General features: G+C 42.8%; 1 protein-coding gene across 2 annotated transcripts in view; it reads right to left on the minus strand.

The window, feature by feature from the left end:
• Window positions 1-388: 388 nt before the first annotated feature.
• Window positions 389-17,809, minus strand: part of SNX13 (sorting nexin 13) — a 181,057-nt gene continuing 163,636 nt past the window's right edge. For both annotated transcript variants that reach the window (XM_075315375.1, XM_075315374.1), the window contains exons 22-26: window positions 15,015-15,086; window positions 12,294-12,439; window positions 11,250-11,318; window positions 10,864-10,976; window positions 389-8,431 (exon numbers count right to left, since the gene is read on the minus strand). In XM_075315375.1, the coding sequence (XP_075171490.1) occupies window positions 8,184-8,431; window positions 10,864-10,976; window positions 11,250-11,318; window positions 12,294-12,439; window positions 15,015-15,086 (648 nt within the window). In that variant the 3' untranslated portion in view covers window positions 389-8,183. The remainder of the gene's footprint in view (window positions 8,432-10,863; window positions 10,977-11,249; window positions 11,319-12,293; window positions 12,440-15,014; window positions 15,087-17,809) is intronic.

The raw sequence follows: 17,809 nt of genomic DNA on the forward strand, positions 1-17,809 counted from the left end.
AATGCTAACTCCGTTGTTTTCCAGCAGGTGATGCTATAGGTGGTTTCATTGTGTAGCGCATGGCTACTTTACTGGTATACCTAGACACCACTTCTATGCCTATAGCTCCCACGATTCTCAAATTAATGGCGGTGGACAGGATATGGGTGGACACACTGTATATTGAGGTGCTTAATTGTTCGTTTGTTGCTTGTTCAACCATCAATCAACTTCTATTGGATCTATAGCAAATGTATAGTTGTGTGATCATAAGAAATCCAGCACATCCACGAATGGAAGACTCATCTAGTTAGATGACCGCCGGACCGCACCTCCATGACTAGCAGAACCAGCTTACCATATGATTAGAAATGACTTCAGTGAAAGGACTCGCATACCGTACAACAGCTTCTGTTAATACTTTATTAGTGTTACCAGTATTCCAGCTTCTCAGTTAAACAAAAACAATGAAAAACAAATGTTCCTTTCAACCCAATAAAATAGCTGTAACATTCTGTTTTGCCCTTTGCTCAAGAGAAGAAAAACAAAAAAGTCAAAGAAAAAAGGTGAAAATAGCATTCATAAAACAATTCACAAAACAATTACTGTACATGATATGCACAATTCATATTAAAAGTTATAGTCATGACATATGCAATATAAATATTTGCCAAGGACAGTAGGACACACTGTAAGAGAACCTGGAGTGACAACCAAGACTTATAAAACAAGTCCTTAACGTGTACCCATAAATCTATACTTTGTGGCGGCACATAATTGTATCTGGGAGTCATGAGAATTCAGCCTATTAGTCCACTAAGAACTAGGGGCCCATCATAGTATCCTCTGCTTCACCCTGGCGCAGCCCAGAAATGGCAGGTAGATGGTACACAAGTAAAAGAACTGGGCAGTAACAAAAAGGAATGTATCTCCTAACATAACGGAATCTATTACACTCAAACATGATTATGTTTTGCAGTCATTTCCCGCACCAAAGCAGCAGTTTTCAGGTAGAAACCTATGTAACACACCCTATTATTTCTGAATAATCATCAAGTGATTGGTAAAATAATCCTTATGATATGTAATTCAGGAGAGTTTAGACAGCCCCCTGCAACTGTGCGGAGTCATCAAAGGTGTGAGAAAATGAACCAAGTGCTGTTCCCACAGAGACTTGAAAAAAAGTCAAGGTAAATGGGGCCGCAATACCAAATCCAGCCAATAAACAAGTGTGGCGCTGTCTGTAGAAAAGTGTATTTTATATAACTCCTTCACATTTAATTTTTCCCTACATCAAACCAGTGTAGGTCAAGAAATATGCAAATATATGTAAATTAGAGACAAGAGTAGCTAGTCTACAACTTGATTAATTAGGATGAAAAACATAGGCAGTACATTATCAGGATGCAAAAAAAATAAAAAAATTAAAAATTAAGGCAACCTGTAAATACTCCTGATGCATTCATTTTAGTTTCTGAAGTCTTTCTTAAAGGGGTTGTCATCTTCTTAAATGGGTAAAAACAAGCAACTTATCACTTATTAAAAATCTCTGCCCATTGCCTAGATTTCTGGCCGCGTCTGCAGTCTATGACAGGTGGTCAGTTTACTAGGCAATAAGCATGTGCTTGCAAGCTGTTTGTTATACAGCTTGCAAGCGCGGCTTTAGGTCAGTGGAACCGGACAGTTGGCAAACTACCTGTGCTTGCAGCATGGGAGAGATCACGCAGGTCAGCGGTGTGACTACACCCTTTGTACAAGCTATCACTCGAGGAGTGCACTGCCCCCGGCAAGCTGTAAGACAGGAGGCGGGGGAGCAGTGTGCTCCTGACCAGGAGGTTACAGCCCCTTTGAAACTCTATTTTGTACCATTCCTCTGTTATTAATTTTCGAAAAGAGAAAAACAGCTGGGTGTTACCATTCCTCGTCAATGGGGCGTCTCAACACACTCTAGCGTTGACCATGTTAGCGCTGATTGTACAGATTGTGTAGGCACACACCTGACAGACGGGGGAAATAATAGCAAACTTTTGTTAATTTATTTGTATACCTCCAGGAAAATAGAGAACTCCGATTTAAGAAAAAAGCCTTCTGAATGGTTGTTTTACTGGAAATTTAAGTGTTAATGACCCAAAATATTATTTTTAAGACTAAAACAAACAAAAAAAGCCCTATATTAAGCCAATTTCTTTGGTATTTTAAAGACACACACACGAACACATACACACGTCCCAAAATACAAGACATTTTTCAACAATTCCTCCCCATGTTTTTGCTACCACTGCTGGGGAACCCCACTTTTTTTTTTTTCTTAGAGAACCTGTCACTTTCCATAAATATGTTTTTTTTTATTTACCTGGTGTAAATCTCACTGTTCTTCCAAGTAATGTTTTTTTTTTCATTCCAATGCCTTTTAGTTCCTGAGAACAGCCCCCTGCATGTAAATTTAGACTATTGGGTGTGGTCCTGAAGAAGACTCCCATACAGAAGGGCCACACCCACTTGACTAATGGAGTGGTGCAGGTAGAGGAACTGAGAGGTGCAGGAATAAAATTACACCAAGCAGAAGAACATTATATATTTACAGCAAGTGACAAGTCTTCTTGTAATTTTATTAAAAAGGTTTTTCAGCATATCAATAAGAGAAAAAACAGCTGTAACGAGCAGTAAAAGTAGGGTAGAGATACAATGCGTAGCCATTACCTCTGGTAATCACATATGTAAGATTTGTAGATAAATGCAGTGTTGAATACAAATTAGATATGAATATGAAATACTGGGAATGGCAGCAAATTTATCTAAAGGGACTCTGTTTGAACAGTCATTCTGCACAGACAAAGTGCAGGCGCTTGGTGCATCATGGCTCGGCTTAACATTTAGGCGCCTCTTCCCACAAGCTTGTTTTCAATTTATCCCCCCCTTTTTCATTTTTTTTATTGACAGCTCTGGCTTCATAGAGCCAGAGAAAGTTGGAAACAGAGGGAAAACAAGCAGGTGGGAAGGTGCACCCAAAAGACTAGCCCCGCCCTGATGCACCAAGCGCCTCTACTTGGATTGAACAGTCATTCTGTGCTGACGGAGTCCTTTAAGTATCTCCGATAATGCTCTGCACATAAACCGTTATGAGGGGACCCAGACAGCTTCAGAGTGGAAATGGTAAGGAATTGTAAAATGAAAGCTAGCCACACACATGCACACTCGGCTGTGCATACATCTGTTCTTAATGAGGAAAGAGGAGTAAGCTACCGCCAAACATCTCCGGAAACAACGTTTTTTTTGCTAGAGTGAGCAATAGGCCTGTGTTTAGTTTCAAAATAGGTCACAAGCAGGGAGAGATCTGTCTCTCAAGGAGAGCGGGCATCAGGGATCCGCCTGACGCATCTTCCAAGCAAATTGGTCACAGAGGGCTTTTAAAGTAGGTTTTGCTCTGAAACGCGGCAGCAGATCAGAGTCAAAACATACCTGGCTGAAATCATACTGCCGGTATCTGATACATGCGGCCTGTGCATCGGGCGGCAACATGTATCAGCTGTCAGGATCCCTTTAAGATCTAATTTACAAAATAATTAAAGAAGAGTTTTTCCTCTAACATTTCATTTATTTCTAGTTAGCACTCTGTATAGAAAACTAAATGAATATGAGCCCTAGGTGATGCAATAAAGGGGTCATAACATGGTATCAGAGAAGACGTTTTACAAAGTACCCAGACTTTAGTACTGGTTAGACAGCTGAAAATATTGCACATTATTAAAAAATAATAAAAAAATAAAGCTACATTTTTGTGTTTTTTAAAACCTGGTGCACAAATTACAGCATCACAAATGTTGAGGTTTATCGAACGTCACAACTCTTGAGCCAATAAGTATCTATTACTTTAATCTTGATTTTAAAAAATATTAAGGCTAAAAAAAGTGCATTTGCTTTGGACAATGGCACAATACATTTACAGCAATGATCTGAAGGCCCGACCGATGAGCCCCGACACGAGAGCGCTCCGTGTAGATACCATATCGTACAATCAATTTACAGGATTTTATGAGCATAAAATGAGGATTAAAGGCAGAACTAGATTATGATCGGCTTCACAGTCTGGTACAGCAGATATCGAGCAGCAGAGTCACAGACTAATGGCAAATACCTAATTCAAGATTAAAAAAAAGAAGAAACTGATATTTGTTTTACTTCCAACGGAACTTCTCACATATAAAATGTAGAATGACACTATACGGAATAATGTGCAATGGCCGTGTCATATACAAATAGATCAGAATGATTTCTCACCACCGCTATATATAAAAAAGGTATGATAACCGGACTAGCAACCCGGCATAGGAAATAACCGGAGGCTACTGATAATAGCCACGTGCTGCTGAGATGGGGGCTGAAGAAAGTGATAAATGATCTCTCCATTGATTTCAATAGAACCAAAAGGATTCCAGTCACAGCATGTGAGTGCAGACTGCTAATTCGTGACAGTGTGCTATATGCACAGTCATGATTGCATACTTGAGGTCACATGCAGACTAGTGTCATCCAACTTCTTTCAATACAAAAGTATTGCAAAAAGTGGGACGAATCCAGTCTGCACATGACTGCAAGCAGGAATCCACATTTATAGTGACATGATTGTCCACCTGCATGGTGAACAAGGGGAATTTGACAGTGTGCACATTGAACACTGTCACGATTTGGCAGTCTACAGACTTTTTTTCTCTTCGACCAAAACATCCCTTTAAAGGGAACCTGTAGCCTGATACATGTAGCCCAAACTGAAGGCAGCATGCATCAGCCCCTGGGTGTATGATCACAACCAAGTATCTTTAACTCTGAAACACACTTTTAATAACAGACAAAGCCAGAGCAGCGCTATTGACTAGTCATACAGGAGAGTGCCCGGTGGCTTATCCCCGCCTGCCTGCCGATTGTGACTGACAAGCCTCTGCCTATATGTGTGTATAAAGGGGATTATTCAATACCACGGCACGGTCCCTGGGAGGTATTAAAATTATGTTTTTCTCTGAAACGCCACACCGTTTCACAGTTAACAAATCCCTGCCTGTGATCATACACCCAGTGGCTCATACATGCATGTAGTAGCTGACAGGTTCCCTTTAATCTGTACATATATTTATTATTTTCATTAAAATGGAAATTGTTAGTGGAGGAGAATCTGTGTGATATCATCTAGCCAGAAGATAAAAGGATCACAAATCCCGAATTACTCTCAGATCTCAGAGCACAATATGCTTAACTGAAGGCAGTGCAAGACTACTGCGGCCCATCTCTATGGTGGAAGCAGTACTGAACAAAGGGGTCGTCTAATAAGTGTTTCTCACGCTGGCGGGCTCATGACAGGCTCTCGTGTAATACCTGCAGCAACCACTAAGAAAAAATATATAATAAACATTATTCTAGGGCAAAAGTGGCTGCATGTTGGTGTTGTGAGAACCTCGATCACTTTGAAGCTTCCATTTGAAAAGAGTTAGGCTCTGATCCATCAAAACGTTACTTTGAAAAGTTACAAAAATTTAGCGCAACTCCGAGTTGTGCTGACTTTTGATGTTTTTCTGCAAAACTAGGACAGCATAGAGGCACATCCTAAAGATAAGGTGCGCCTAAAACGTTAAGTGGCATGAGCGTCTTAGACGCATCTTGGGCCAGCACACCCAAGAGCAAAAATGTCATGTACATCACCAGTCTAAAGCTGGGGTCACACTAAACGACAGCGACGTCGCTGTTACGTCACCATTTTCTGTGACGTAGCAGCGACCTTGTAAGTCGCTGTTATGATCGCTGCTTAGCTGTCAAACACAGCAGCCGAAGCAGCGATCATAACGACACGCGTCGCTGTTCTGCAACATGTGCAGAGATCAGGGAGCCGCGCACACTGAGCGCTGGCTCCCTGCTCTCCTAGCTACAGATCACATCGGGTTAATTACACGATGTGTACTGCAGCTACATGTGCAGAGAGCAGAGAGCCGCGCACACCGCTTAGCGCTGGCTCCTTGCTCTCCTAGCTACAGATCACATCGGGTTAATTACACATTGTGTACTGCAGCTACATGTGCAGAGAGCAGGAGCCGGCGCTGGCAGCGTGAGAGCGGCGGAGGCTGGTAACAAAGGTAAATATCGGGTAACCACCTTGGTTACCCGATGTTTACCTTGGTTACAGCTTACCGCAGCTGCCAGATGCCGGCTCCTGCTCCCTGCTCGCTTCATTTCGTCGCTCTCTCGCTGTCACACACAGCGATCTGTGCGTCACAGCGGGAGAGCGACGACCAAAAAATGAAGCTGTACATTCAGCAACAAGCGGCGACCTCACAGCAGGGGCCAGGTCGTTGCTGGATGTCACACACAGCGACGGGACGTCGCTGCAACGTCACAGAAAATAGTGAAGTAGCAGCGACGTCGTTGTCGCTGTGTGTGACACCACCTTTACTGAGTTGGGTCTATAGTTTTTGCGAGTCAACCTCTTTCAAGGAGATTATCCCAAAGTGGTGAGTTATCACCTATGTAACTGGCTAATCACTTATCACACAGAACAGGGCTCTGAAGTGCTTGACTGAATGGACTGATGACCATTGCTCCGGTCATTGCTTGTGAGACCGCTAGAGATAGCAGAGCTCTGAAATCTTATTTATGATAGTCCCAAAGACAATGAATGGGGCCCTGGAGCACAAACATGGCCATTGCTCCATTCAAATGGAGCACATCAAAGTCATTGTCTTAGAATTTGAGACCAATAAATATCAGAACGTTTTTCCAATCCTGTGTCCTGTTTGGACAACCCTATTACTAACCCAGTAACAAATTTCTCTGTATCAGGACATCGTTAGTGGCTTGTATGTAGTCATCACATATACTGTATATATCCCCCTTCATATTGCCAATGTATAGAGCATGACTGCGCTCCAAGCAGGACTGAGGTAGTGTTGAGAACAAACTTGGAGAAACACTATACACTCCCCTTCACCATGGTTTTCCCTCATCCAGACCCCGATAACCACAATTTTCTTAATTTTTTCTTTTTTTAATCCATTAAACCCCCTATAAGAGTCAAATTATGTAAGTATTTTGTATAAAAAAAAAGGTGAAAAACTAAGGAATTAGATTTTCGATTTAAAAAGCAAAACTGGGGTACATCTAAAAAAAAAAAGTATATGATGTGAAACTTAAGTAAGCGGCTTTACAAGTGAAAAGTGTGATATCGGTCATCTCAATATAGAGACACAGTCTTAGATTAACAGTGCGATCGTGACCAAGATAGAAGAGACTGGCACTGCCATTGTGCTCACAAAGCGACTAGAAGACACCACCAGCAATCACTTGTTGGGTGAGTATATGCCAATATTGGGGATAACTAGACATGCAAGGAATGCACACTGGGTACACGTTTTCAGGGTTACACCTCATTCAGCTAATACGTTACACAGATTGACCCTGTTTGGGGGGTTTCTGATACGGAGTCATGATATTAACTTTAGCATGTGGCTGCCATTGCAATGTAATAATGAAGAATCGAACAGACTGATTGCATATTCAGGAAAAAAAAAAATTAAAATCAATAAAGAAAAAAAAAAAAATCAAAAACAACCTACTCCCCAAATTAATGCAGATCTGCACACATGGAGCGTAAGAAGGCTGCCGCAAAACTCTGGTGATAATATCAAAAGGTATAGGCCGCAGCCCAGTGAAGCAATATGTCCGCAGATACTGATTTCATGTATTACCCATTCTTGCCATTTGCTACATGGGAATGTATCTCCTAACCAGCGAAGCCGGGACTCATACCACCATCATTGCACTATTTCCCAGCTTTAACTCAATCCTGTTGATCCACCAGCATAGCAATGTGTTTGTGCTTGATTTTAATGTAGAAAAATACAATCTGGCACTTGTTGGACCACTGGAACGCTCTCCGATGCCGGGATCCAGATGGTACCATCATCTCTGGTCCTGGTTCTTCAGAGTGATTCAAGTGCACCAATTTAAGACAAACAGCTCCAACTGATTAATGGTTGCACAGCAGGTAGGATGAGAAGAGCTACACAGCTTATGGATGGATCGATAGTCCAGATGACACGATATGACTGGTGCGGAAACATCAGTAGCCATTTTTTGAGCCCCGGAAATTATTCCCAAACCGCTATTCAGTTATTTCTGGCTAAAACACTGCAGAGTTTCTAATGATCTGACCGGCCAGAGTGTCACCTTTTCTGTAAGGCAGGTGCATGATAAGATTGAGGTCTTTGTCTATATTTCCTCATTCGCTCTGACCTGGAGTGCAGTTTGTTAAAAAGCTCGTGGAATTTGCATTGTGAAAATAAGGTTTCCAGAAAACCCTCTAAAAAAACATAGGCAAGTCTCCTGTTCAGTTGGGTGTGCTGAAACATTTCAAAGACCCGAAGGATTCCCTTTCTAGTTGTTTCTGCCCCAATGATGTGCTTCAGTTCATCTGCGGGGGAAAGAAAAGGTTCTGTTACATCTCATAAATCACATTAAGTTAAAATATGCATAAGAAACATCAAGCGGCTGCGCACATTTACAGCAGAAAATATCAGTATTTCAGCTAGAATTAGATACATTTGTAGCAAATAATAGAATAAAAATATCAGCTATTAAATTACTTTTTCTGACCATAAAAAAAAAAAAAAATCTAAAAGAAAAAAAAGTTGCCTATTCACTTTTCCATAACCCCCAGTTGCTGTGATGACAAACAATGGCAATGACACGCATGTGGCAGTCAATTACTGAGCGATCCAACAAAGTCACCATGCATGACACATTAGTGGACAAGGACAGCGGCCGCAGTTCAATGATATGTTTTGGACCCAACGCATTAGGCTAGGTTCACACTTTCGTTGTTTTGCATCAGTCACAATCCGTCGCCTTGAGGAATTACGGTATCCTGCAAAATATTTTGCAGGAATCCTGTTTTTCCCCATAGACTTCTATTAGTGACGGATTGCGACTGATTATGCTGTGTTGCATCCGCTGCGTCGCGGTCAGTCGTTTTTTAACTGGAGCAACGCAGCATGTAACGTTTTTTGAGCAGCGCAATCCGTAGGATTTTGCTGCGCATGCTCTCGCTGGCTCCCTGCCCCCGTAACCAGGATACACATCGGGTAACCAAGCAATGCGCTTTGGTTAGTTACCCGATATTTACAGTGGTTACGTGTGCAGGGAGCCAGCGCTAAGCGGTGTATGCTGGTAACCAAGATAAATATCGGGTAACCAAGCAAAAAAGTGCTTTGCTTATACCCGATATTTACCCTGGCTGTGCACGGAGCCTGACACTTCCTCGCTCGGCTCCGCCCCCTCCCGCACTCAGCATGTACACACACACACTCACCTGTCCCCAGCCCTGCAGTCCCCGCGGCACTGACGTCCTCAGTGCCACGGCCTCGCTCGGCTCCTCCCACCTCGAACTCCGCCCCCTCGCGCTCTGCCTCCCGCACACAACGGAGTCCGACAAAGAAAATTCTGTTCTTTGTCATCCGTTGTACAGCGCATCAGTCACATGCGTCAAGCAACGCATGTGACTGATGCAAAACAACGGAAATGTGAACTTAGCCTTACTGTTAGGCTAAAGGAAAAATTGTAAAATTGTGGAATCAGGTCATGGATGGAGCTGCGGTGACTTTGAATGATCTGGACTAACGTTGGATAAACTACTGTGAACGTTATGATCCAGGAACAGCACTTTGGGAGGCCCAGCATATATTTTTAAGCTGCCAAGCAAAAAAAGGTGACCTTCTTGGACATCTGCAATTTTTTATGTACTGGCAACTGGGTATTTGTCCCATCTTTGTAGATAGGCCAACAGTTTCAAGCCATGTTTGACGTTCAGGTGTTTTGCCCTTGAGAAATCGCTAGTGCATGGGATGGAACGTCAGTGTTTGGTGTTTGGTGGACCTCGTAAACTGTGAATTGTGAATTGTAGGGAGAACAAGAGAGACAATTGCTACAGATCCTTTAAAGCCAGGAGGGAACACAACTGTCACTTCTGCTACCTTGTTTGGTCTTATCTCCTGGTTCTCCAAGAATAAACCCTCTAAAAAGGTACATTAGCATTAGTCATACATTACTGTCCATCTAAATCAATATTCATAAAAAAAATACAGGAGAGTAGAAAAAGTCCTCGCTCTACGCAGCTGTGGAGATCTAATGCTGGGAAGATCCAAGAAACATCAAGGGGGCAATGCAGTATTTTTTTTTTTAGAGCATTTCGAAGCTAACTTGCTTTGTCATCAGGAAAAAAACAGCCACAATTTTTTTCTGACGAAGAAGAGAGGCAGCTTTGAAAGATGTAGAAAAATAAAATAACACATTGCCCCTTGATGTGTCCCGGATTTTCCTGGCATTAGCTCTCCATGATAGCGCAGACCGAGCACTTTTTCTACTCTCCTGGATTCACACTGTACCTTGTTGTACATTGTGCATCTGCTGTATATGAATTCAGGCCCATTTTATGTACTGTATAACACGAGCTACGAAGTGAGCGCACTATTGGCAATCACTCCCTCGATTTTTATCGGATAAGACTATTGCGCCTCATTTTTTACAAGTAAAATATATCTTTGTACCGTGTTAGCCAGTAGAGATTTTTTTTTTTTTTTTTTTTTTTTTTACTGCACTATTCTAAGTCCTGTTGTGTATAAGTATGTGACTCTTCAGATTTTGTGTTATACCATGCCTGATGAAGAGACCTGAGTAGTCTCGAAAGCTTGCAATTATTACCATCTTTTCAGTTAGCCATTAAAAGGTATCAACCACTGAGGACTCTCTGTTCTTTTAAACAATTTTTTCATTTTTTACAGAAATTTATCCCATAAAAAAATACGTCAGTTCCACACTTGGTGTACATAAACGCGTGTCTGACATTACCTGGCATAATTTCCAGCAGCTTAGTTTTTGCAGTAACTCTGGTACGCATGCGTATACTTCTGTCTCTGCGAGGAGCCGTCTCTGCCAATATCCCATTAGGCCAAAACGAGTCCCTGCAATCAATGCTTCAATTAGTTACATCTCCAAGTTTATCTTTCTAAAAATATTTGCACTACGCAAAGTAAGAAAAACATTATGTAAGACGCATGGAATATCTGTTTAATTCTAAGGTTTTAACACCATAAGTGAAATATAATAGAAGAATAAATTTGCCATAATATAATAATATATTGGATGCCATTTCTGTAATATGCAAATACCTTACTAATTAGTAAATTGCTCTTATCACAAATATACAGAATTATATAGCTTTAGGCCTGGCTTACCTGAATTGCTTGACATAATCTGCTACTTGATCGGGTGATGTCATGGACTCCACATGATCAACTATTTTTCTGGTAACCAAAACAAAAAAAAAAAAAAAGAATTTAATGGTAAAACTGTCAACATAAAGTAAGAAGGTCTTTGTCAAATGAATGACCGACAATTCTCTCTGCCGACTTCTCCCCCATCCACATTTGGCTCAGCTATGCTTGCACATGTTCTCATCAGTAGTCAGGAAGAAAGCCTTGGCCACACAACTTTTTGCAGCAACTTATCTCCCAGGAAAACAAGAGGATCAGCTGTTGAAAATCAACATGCGCAATAGACTTCAGGAAAAAAAAAATTGCAGTACCCAGTTCAGACCTCTGGTTAATTAGCACAGGATGCCGTAAATTCCAGTTAAAGGGAATCTGTCACCAGGATTTTGCAATGTAAGCTGAGGACAGCAGGCTGCAAGAGTTAAAAAAGTAAAACCATCTGTGTTTTTCTTATCTGTGAGTAAGCTATTGTTTACTCATTCTAAAGGGTTTATTACTCTGTGATTAAGATTGGTGTGATTCTTTGGCAAGTGCAGACCAGCCACCATGGCCCCTGCTGTGATTGACACCTCACAGTTAATGCACAATCTCTATTGAGAGCCTGGTGTGGGTGGGGACAGCTCCCAGCTCTGCTACACTCAATTATGAGATAAAGTCAGAACGTAATCCAAGATAAACATGGTTCAATTTAGGATCTCTGCCCCTACATTATGCTGCTCTCAGATGAAGTAGCAAAATCCTGGTGACACATTCCCTTTAATAAAGGACTGGACCAGGTTGGAATGTGGGACGCAAGTAGTTTTTCTCACCACTAAAGCCTGATCCTTCTAAGCCCTAATATTGTTTATCACGGGGCAATTCAGATGGACCACAAACACACAAGGTAGTGAGGCGGTTCAGCCAACATTCACCAAATCTGTATGGGGGGGGTTTAGTTCACAGCTACTTATAAAAAACTCCATTTTCATTCCAGCAGTGTCTCCTATATAGAATGTACTAAGCAGTTACCTATTAATTGTATCTCCATATGTTGCTCTAATGAGCTGCTGGAGAAGGCTGGTGATTTGTCTTCTTAACCACTGATTTCTTTCCTTCAGGTCAAAGACTTCATCCATGAGCAGAAGCATTACACGGAGAGGGATATTGTCATCAACCTAACAACGAGATTTATGTGATGGCTCAATTAAGACTTTCAACTGACTGACATTAGCAGGTTGTCTTATAAAATCCATGTTCTGCCTGTAATTTCTTGTATAAGTTAAATTAACTAATAGAAACTTTCCACAATATTTCATTTACGTATCCACCCCCCCTTTTTTTTTTTACTTTTTTTTTTTTTTTTTTTAAAGTGTAGCAATAATAACGGTGATACATTGTGGTGCAGGAGGCCTATCCCAAGCAATCCGTGGTTGCAAAGAAATAGAAATATTTTACAGAAGACCATATATATGTTACTACCAGGAACAAGTTGTACGGAATGCTGGAGGAAACAAAACCGTAAAGATCTCAGGGAATTCGGCAGAGTACACAGAAGGCAATATTTAAAGAAAAGATGGGAACGCTGAGTCCTTTGCGCAGCACCTGATCATTTTACAGCCATGACGAACAATCCAAAGTACTTTAATACAAAGACATTTATCAATGTGATGGTAACGCAGGGATGTTTAGGAAGACACCCTGGAATGCTTTGATGTGACATATAAAAATTCACAAAGCAGGACAGGTGCAGATTTATGACGATGACCAAGACCCATATAATTACCAATAATCTTTGTGTTGTAAGTTCAACTCAAAAGATAAAAGATTTCCTATCCCATTTGGAAAACCTTCAAGGTTTTTTTTTTTTCTGTTACTCATATACAATACAATACACATATAATAGCCTGGACTTCTGGAGGCACAAACTATCTCACTAAAAAGGTGTAAACGAGGAATTTATGGACAAGCCAAATCCCAAGTATGAAGAATCAGTCAACCTTAATTACCTAAATATCTTTATATAACAGGATGTTCATAAATTTTAGAGTCAACAAAAACAACACTGGAATGATTAAAACTAGAAGAGATAAAAAAGTGAAAAGTGCTAACAAGTGAGAAATGGTCAAACGTTTCCCTTTATCCAGCCTACAGCATTTTTCTACTTTATAGGAGACCGTCAGCAGGTCATCGGTATTTACATACTTTTAATATTGTTTCTGTCCACCAATGATTGATAGCTTTCCTGTAGAAAAGTGATCTACCAATCATCAGAAATCCAGAGAGGTCATATGCAAATCTGGTTGGAAGTGCACTGGGGTCGTGTGAAAGCACCTGTAATTCCAAGTGCACTAACCCACCTCCAATGCACTTACAGCCTGATTTTTTTTCATGACTGGCACATCAGATTTCCACAAATAGTATACTTCTTCGAGGGGAACATGTGCCTTTACAGTCATACCACTGGTTCCATATATTTTATAAAAAAAAAAAAAAAAAAAAAAAAAAAGCTGAAAAGTTCCCTTTAAAGGGAACCTGTCAGCACTTTTTTATCGCTTATAAGCTGCGGCCACCACCACCGGGCTCTTATATACAGCATTCTAACATGCTGTATATAAGAGCCCAGGCCGGGAGTATAACAAACACTTTATAATACTTACCTAACGGTCCCGCGGTGGGCTTAATGGGAATCTCCGTTGTCCGCTTTCCGGCACCGCATCTTTTGGCCATCTTTGATCTCCTTCTCTAGCCGCGGTGCATGACGGGATCCGACGTCATACACAATTGCCGGCATTCAGGTCCTGAGCAGGCGCACTTTGATCTTTCTTGAGCAGGGCAGATCAAAGTATTGTAGTGCACCTGCGCAGGACCAGCGAGTGTGTATGACGTAGATGCGTCATGCACACAGGCTTCAGAAAGAGAACGAAGATGGCCGGAAGGGGAGGTGCCGGCACCGGAAAACGGAGACGCCCATTAGGCCCACCGCGCGGCCGTTAGGTAAGTATTATACAGTATTTTTTATGTTATACTCCCGGCCTGGGCTCTTATGCATGTTAGAATGCTGTATATAAGAGCCCGGTGGGGGTGGCCGCAGCTTATAGGCCAAAAAAATGGTGACGGTTTCCTTTTAAAGACTCCATTTACACAATGGGGGAGTATGAAGACTAGAGTCCAACTGCTGCACATTATACCACCACACATTATAAACCCGGGAGTAGGACCAGTGCAACATTCCCTAGTAAAGGGCTCTTCACTGTGTCACTCATGTGGTTTCCAAACCAATCTCCACTTATTGAATCCAAGACAAAAGTAGAATTCATCGCTGAAGACAAAAGATTGCCATTCCAGCCTCCATTTGGGCCTCTGGTCTCCATGTGGAACATATGAACTTCACACATAGCCTATTCTCGGGATTATGGTGTGGGGTAGTTAATGCCTAAACATGTTACCCCAGCCTGCAGCATTGCAGAACAAAACTTAGACAACCATAACCCTCAATGAAAGCAGCCAAGGCTGTAAGTGCGGGGATTTCTGCACGTGGTGCTCATACTTTATACTGACTAAACTGAGAAGTTTTGATTCAATTTTTTTCTCATTTGCATAACAGTAACAGTAACATGCCTATACAGCCTGGGATTTTCATAAATTTACGATTTTTTCCTTCTTGGCGCTGCAATTTCAATGTATCGAAGAGTATTAAATCATACAACAACCGATTCCACTATACATATTTTAAGAGCACAATGTACTCACATTGTCATCCAGCTGAGCTGACACTCGGTAATGTTCAGGATCTGAATCGGGCTTTGGTACGAGGATTGGAGCCTTAATAAATGAAGAAAAATGAAAAAAGCCGTAATTATCCAGAATTTCCACTTTTTCCTTCCCCCTTTGATATTATGTGACGCCTGTATAGGAGAGCCTGAAAATACATCTGTTATACTGACACACGAATAGATGGGTACATGCGTGTGTAAAATGAGGGGTTGAAAATTTCTTTGAGTGGCTGCATATTTTTATCTATCTTTATTGTTGCTTTCAGCCTTTTATTTCTTTTTTTTTTTTTTTTTTTTTTTTTTTTACACAGTCTGTAATAATTTCAAATAAATTAAATATTGTATGTACAAACTAAGATACATACATACATACACATACATGTTTGAGTAGGGCACTGTACATGTTCTGGGTGTTGTCTGGGTGTGGTGGGGGGTGAGAGCGGTGTTTGTGTGTTGCGTTGTTTGTAGAGCGCTGTGTGTCTGTAGCGTTGTGTGTGTGTGTGTTGCGCGGTTTGTGTGGGTGCGGGGTGCGTGTGTGTGTTTTGGGGGGAGGTATGTTTTGTGCAATGTGTGTGTTGTGCGGTATGTGCGTATATTTGTGTGTGCCGCGGTGTTTGTGTGTTGGGTGTTGTGTGTGTGCGGCGTTGTCTGTGTGTGTGGGTGTCTGTGTAGGGCAGTGTTTGTGGTTCCCAGTGTGTGTGTGGTGTGTTGTGCAGTGCGTGTGTGGCGGTGTGTGTGTGTTTTGGGGGGAGGTGTGCACCCCCCCATCGTGCTCTATCCCCCATGCTGCGCACTCCCCATCGTGCTCTATCCCCCATGCTGTGCACTCCCCATCGTGCTCCATCCCCCATGCTGCGCACTCCCCATCGTGCTCTATCCCCCATGCTGTGCACTCCCCATCGTGCTCCATCCCCCATGCTGCGCACTCCCCATCGTGCTCCATCCCCCATGCTGCGCACTCCCCATCGTGCTCCATCCCCCATGCTGCGCACTCCCCATCGTTCTCCATCCCCCATGCTGTGCACCCCCCATCGTGCTCCACAGTAACACATCAGACAGTATACACGCACACATCTGATCGCATACACTGACACACACATCCCACTTCTCCCTGTGCCCACCGGTGGGTGGTCCCAGCAGCTGTGCTGCACGCCGTGCTCCTCTGCCGACACTCACAGATCCGATCACATACACTCACACATCATAACACACTCACACACATCCGATCGCATACACGCACACTGACGATATCGCACATACGCGCTCACACAATCACAACATCCGGAGATACCACATGCGTCCGGCCATGTGATCCTCCGGCAGGTCCTGGAAGATCACTGCACGCACAGTATCGCCGCCGAGAAGCAAGCGATATCACGGGATGTTGTGAGTGTGTGGATGCGATCTGATGTGTGTGTGAGAGTGAGTGTGATCTGATGTGTGTGTGTGTGTCTGTTCTTATGTGTGTGCGTGTGTGTGTGTGTTCCGCCGCTGCAGGACCTTGATGCGCTCACCTGGGAGCCGGTGTACGCTGGTAACCATGCTACAATATTACTCGATGTGTTCCATGGTTACCAGCGTACCCCGCCCCCGGCTCGCACGGGAGCCCACACCAGCGTACGCCGATGTGGGCTCCCGGGGGTTCAGCACTCACCTGGGAGTCGGTTCGGGGAATGCGTGCGGGGGGGGGGGGGGGGACAGGGCCAGAGCGAGCGTGCAATGCGTGAGGGGAGCGGGGCGGGGTGGTGTTGCCAATGCGTGCAGGGGGCCGGGGCGAGAGGCCAATCCGTGCGAGGGGGCGGAGCCGAGGCGAGCCGCCAATCCGTGCGGGGGGGGCGGGGCCATGGCGAGCCCAGCGGCCAATCCGCTGTTTGTCACCGTAAGGACACAATTTTGTAGCAAGACAGACAGAATAAGGCAATTATATATATAGATACACATACATATTACACATATATATATATATATATAGATACACATACATATTACACATATATATATATATAAATATGAAGCAATTAATTAATCTACACTATTTAGCATGCCATAAGGTTGGCTCAGGAGCTGTAGGTTGACTAGGGTATATACCCTAGCCAACCTGCAGTTCCTGAGCCAACCTTATGGCATGCTAAATAGTTTAGATTAATTGCTTTGTTTATAGGGCGATCTGTTATTTATCCATTTTCATCAGATTTTGGCCAACTTTGCAGGTAACCTGTCACAATGACAATACAGTCCAATCTGCAGGCATAATGTATACAGCAGAGGAAGCGGAGCAGATTGATATATAGTTTTGTGATAACATATTCAGTATGACTTGTGGTTTAATCATTTAACCCTCTGCTGTTTATGTATTTTTTAGTCCAGTGGGCGGTCCTATCAGTGAATGATAGTTTTCTTTGGATAAGTGTTCATACAGAGATAGCTGTCAATCACTGATAGGACCGCCCACTGGACTGAAAAATAAATTAAATAGATTAAACCACAGATTACCCTGATTATGTTATTACAAAACTACACATCAATTCCTTACTGTATAACATGCTGCCTGCAGACTGGACTGCATTCTCATGGTGACAGGGTCCCTTTAACCCCTTCACGACCATGGACGGATATATCAGTCATGGAGCGTGTCCCGTTAAGCCCCGCCCCCTGCCGCGGGCAGGTGGCGGCGGTCGGCACACATATCAGCTGTTTTCCACAGCTGACATGTGTGCCTGCTAGCCGCGGGTGGAATCGCTTCCACCCGCGGCCATTAACCCCTTAAATCTT

The sequence above is a fragment of the Anomaloglossus baeobatrachus genome, chromosome 6 (genome assembly GCF_048569485.1).
Source record: "Anomaloglossus baeobatrachus isolate aAnoBae1 chromosome 6, aAnoBae1.hap1, whole genome shotgun sequence".
Lineage (NCBI taxonomy): Eukaryota > Metazoa > Chordata > Amphibia > Anura > Aromobatidae > Anomaloglossus > Anomaloglossus baeobatrachus.